We start from the raw sequence: 3,118 nt of genomic DNA, 5'->3' as shown, positions 1-3,118 counted from the left end.
TACTTGAGGAATTTTGTGGGTGTTTGAAGGTGGGGGGACTGAAAGAAGTTTGCAGCTGTAATTCAAAATAATTAAGGACAAAACTGAATCTCTGAAATGTCACAGGCTGTGATAAAGACACCCATCAGAGTCACAATCAAAACCTCGATTGGATATAAATAAAAATCAGGACTAAACCAGAGGAGATTGAGTCTCACAAAATCTACACTCGAAACTCAAGTCAGCTAAGCATCTGACTGGATTTATGCTATCTGCCTTCAGTGTTTATGTCTAATAGAGAAAAGACTAGGATTTCTGAAGATGATATCAAATTGAAGTTCTGTAAAATTACATATGTAATGTGTGTCATATATAAAATTATTAAAAATATGAAATCAGAAATTTGTGACTCATAATGAAAATGAAACAGTTAACAGAAGTATACTAAGAATGATTCAATTGTGAAATTAGTAGACAACAGTTAAAAATAACCATTATACAGTTTGAAACGTTTTTAATAAAGATAGATAATAAATAGATAAAATAAAGAATTTCAACAGAGAAATGGAAAACTAGGTTAGGCTTAAAAGCAGACTTGAACAACAGAGGAAATGATCATAACTTTTTCATATAATCCAGTGCTTGCAATTCATTTGAGCACAACAGTGAATTAGTGGGAAGTTTATAACTTTAGAATTAGATTTATTTGCCTTACCTTCAGAACACTTCATACTTTTAGTTGTTTTAATGAAACTACTTACCCTTATGTAAACTCTCCAAAATTCTTAGTACATTACTTCCTGTTTTAAACATTCACCTTTGAAAGAAAATTATATTCCACAAATAGTGAAAGCATAAATTGTTACCAAGCATAAATTGTGGGCAACATTCCTCACCAATTACATTTTTTCTTTCTTAATGTGGAGGAAAATGCTAAATAATTTATAGTTGTCTTTATGGACAAGTTAACTAGAGTGATAACTAGTTGAAAGAATAATCTAACTATAAAGTAAAACAGTAATTTTCAACTTGCTGACTTATTAAAATGATAAAAAGAATATGTGTAAAATGTTTAGTTCAAAGACATTTTTAGCATAACAAAATATTTCTTTTCAGATGTTTAATTGTTACAGAAGTATTATGAATATTGCTATTTATTCCAAATCATTTTTGAACAAAACAAAAATACAAAAGTAATTCTTTCAAATGCTGACTAAATTTCCTAGGCAGGAGATAATTTGCATTCAATCATCAATAACTGATTATAGGATAGAATAGAATTGACACGAACTATGCATTTGGATATTCGTATCTTCCTTGTGTTAGTTGGGATATGCTTCCTAGTTCAGAATAGCAGTACAGATTTGACTAATTTAGAAACTTACGGTAAATAATCTGATATTATGAGTCCCTGAAACCCCCTCTAAATTCTACATGCTAACACCTTAGCCTCTTCATGGCATATTTTATCTCTTTATTTCTTAGAGTATAAATAGCTGGATTCAGGAGGGCTGTGATAACTGCATAAAATACAGCAAGAAATTTGTCCACCCAAGTGGTACTGAGTGGCCGTAGATAGATGAAAATACAGGGTCCAAAGAACAGCACCACCACTGTAATGTGAGCAGTGCAGGTGGAGAGAGCCTTGGATGCCCCATCTTTAGAGTAAAGGCAGACAGTAAACAGAATATAAGAGTAAGAGGTCACCAACAGGATGAAGTAGATGGTAGCCAGTACTCCAGCGTCAGCATTTATTAACATTTCCAGAACATAGGTGTCCATGCAGGCAAGCTTGATTACCAATGGTATGTCACAGAAAAAGCTATCCAATGCCGTAGGTCCACAGAAAGGCAGCTTGACAATCAAAACTGGTTGGCTTGGTGAATGCACAAAGCCAATGATCCACGATGTAATTACTAACCAAATGCACATTTGTCTACTCATGATGCTGGGTTGCTTTAAACCATGAGCCCTCAAGTTGACTACTGAGTGCTGTTTGCATAACCTAGGAACTTTCATCTGAAAATAAAAACATGAAATTAGATTTTCTGAGCAAACTGTATATAAATTCGGAAAATTTCTTGTACATTGGTGATAGAAGTGTGCCCTGGAATGATCACCTTGAAAAAAACACTCTGGCCTTATTTTGTAAAACTCAATGTTTCCATATCCTGTGACCCAACTGGAATTCACTCTAGGGTAGATTGTAAACTGTACACCCTTTGTACAGTTTACAAGGTGGACTCTTGTAGATGCATCTGAAGGGAAATGCGCCTGCTTGTCTACTAATAGGACAAAGTACAAATAAATTCTGAATATATAAATAAGTGGGTCAAATGTCAAATACCTAACACAGAATAGCTACCACAATAAGTACATAACTAACATTCAAGAATGAGTTCAGAGGAGTTGGCTTAGAGAAGGGTTTGGTTTGTTTGTGAAGAACTATGATTTCAATGAGGCATTGACATAAAAATAAATGATATGATTTGAAAAGAAATGATAAAACTTTAAAAATAAATGTTCTATGAATGGTAATTGACATAGAAGAAGTACGATCATTGATCAATGGCTATATGAAATATGTTTTATCTTTCTTTAAAAATCATTACTATTGCTCTTGGTATTTCAAATTTTCCTATAATTGAGTTTGAACTACTCCCATTACTTTACACAATGAAAGTTATTTTATTGATGTTGTTTGTAAAATTCATCAGTAGTACCAGATGCCAGGACAGAAAAGAAGCAGTAAATTAACAAATTCCAGCCGTAGATTGACTTCCTTCTTATATTCTCGGGTTAAACCAGCAATATTTCCTTGTGTATCCTCCTCACTTCAAGTAGGAAAGGAACAAGAGTCTCAGTCCAGCGGGTTATAACAAAGACATTAATGGCCATGCACGAGTCTTGACTAAAATAGACTTTTTCTTTTAATTATAAAGGAAAATTATTATATTAAAATAATCCACATTCATGTCCTTTTAAACACGGTAAAATTTAATTTTCAAGTCTATGCGAGTTTGGAAACAGGAAGCCCCAGATTCCTAGGCTCAGGAGCAAATGACTCAAAGCAGAACCGAGCAAAACGGATTGAAATGTAGGGAGAAACCAGAGGATCCCCTTCAATTCTCTCTGTTCG

At 33.5% G+C, this 3,118-nt stretch overlaps 1 protein-coding gene across 1 annotated transcript in view; it reads right to left on the bottom strand.

Moving 5' to 3' along the window:
- Nucleotides 1-1,416: 1,416 nt before the first annotated feature.
- The window catches only part of LOC115868695 (olfactory receptor 4K3-like), a 6,207-nt gene continuing 4,505 nt past the window's right edge, over nucleotides 1,417-3,118 (bottom strand). The window contains exon 2 of the mRNA XM_030884904.1: nucleotides 1,417-1,998. Within this exon, the coding sequence (XP_030740764.1) occupies nucleotides 1,417-1,998 (582 nt within the window). The remainder of the gene's footprint in view (nucleotides 1,999-3,118) is intronic.

The sequence above is a fragment of the Echinops telfairi genome, unplaced genomic scaffold (assembly GCF_000313985.2).
Source record: "Echinops telfairi isolate 266 unplaced genomic scaffold, ASM31398v2 ScPeMD7_18;HRSCAF=68, whole genome shotgun sequence".
NCBI classification, from domain to species: domain Eukaryota; kingdom Metazoa; phylum Chordata; class Mammalia; order Afrosoricida; family Tenrecidae; genus Echinops; species Echinops telfairi.
The sequence above is the reverse complement of the archived record's forward strand: the minus strand, read 5'-3'. Positions and strand labels throughout refer to the sequence as shown.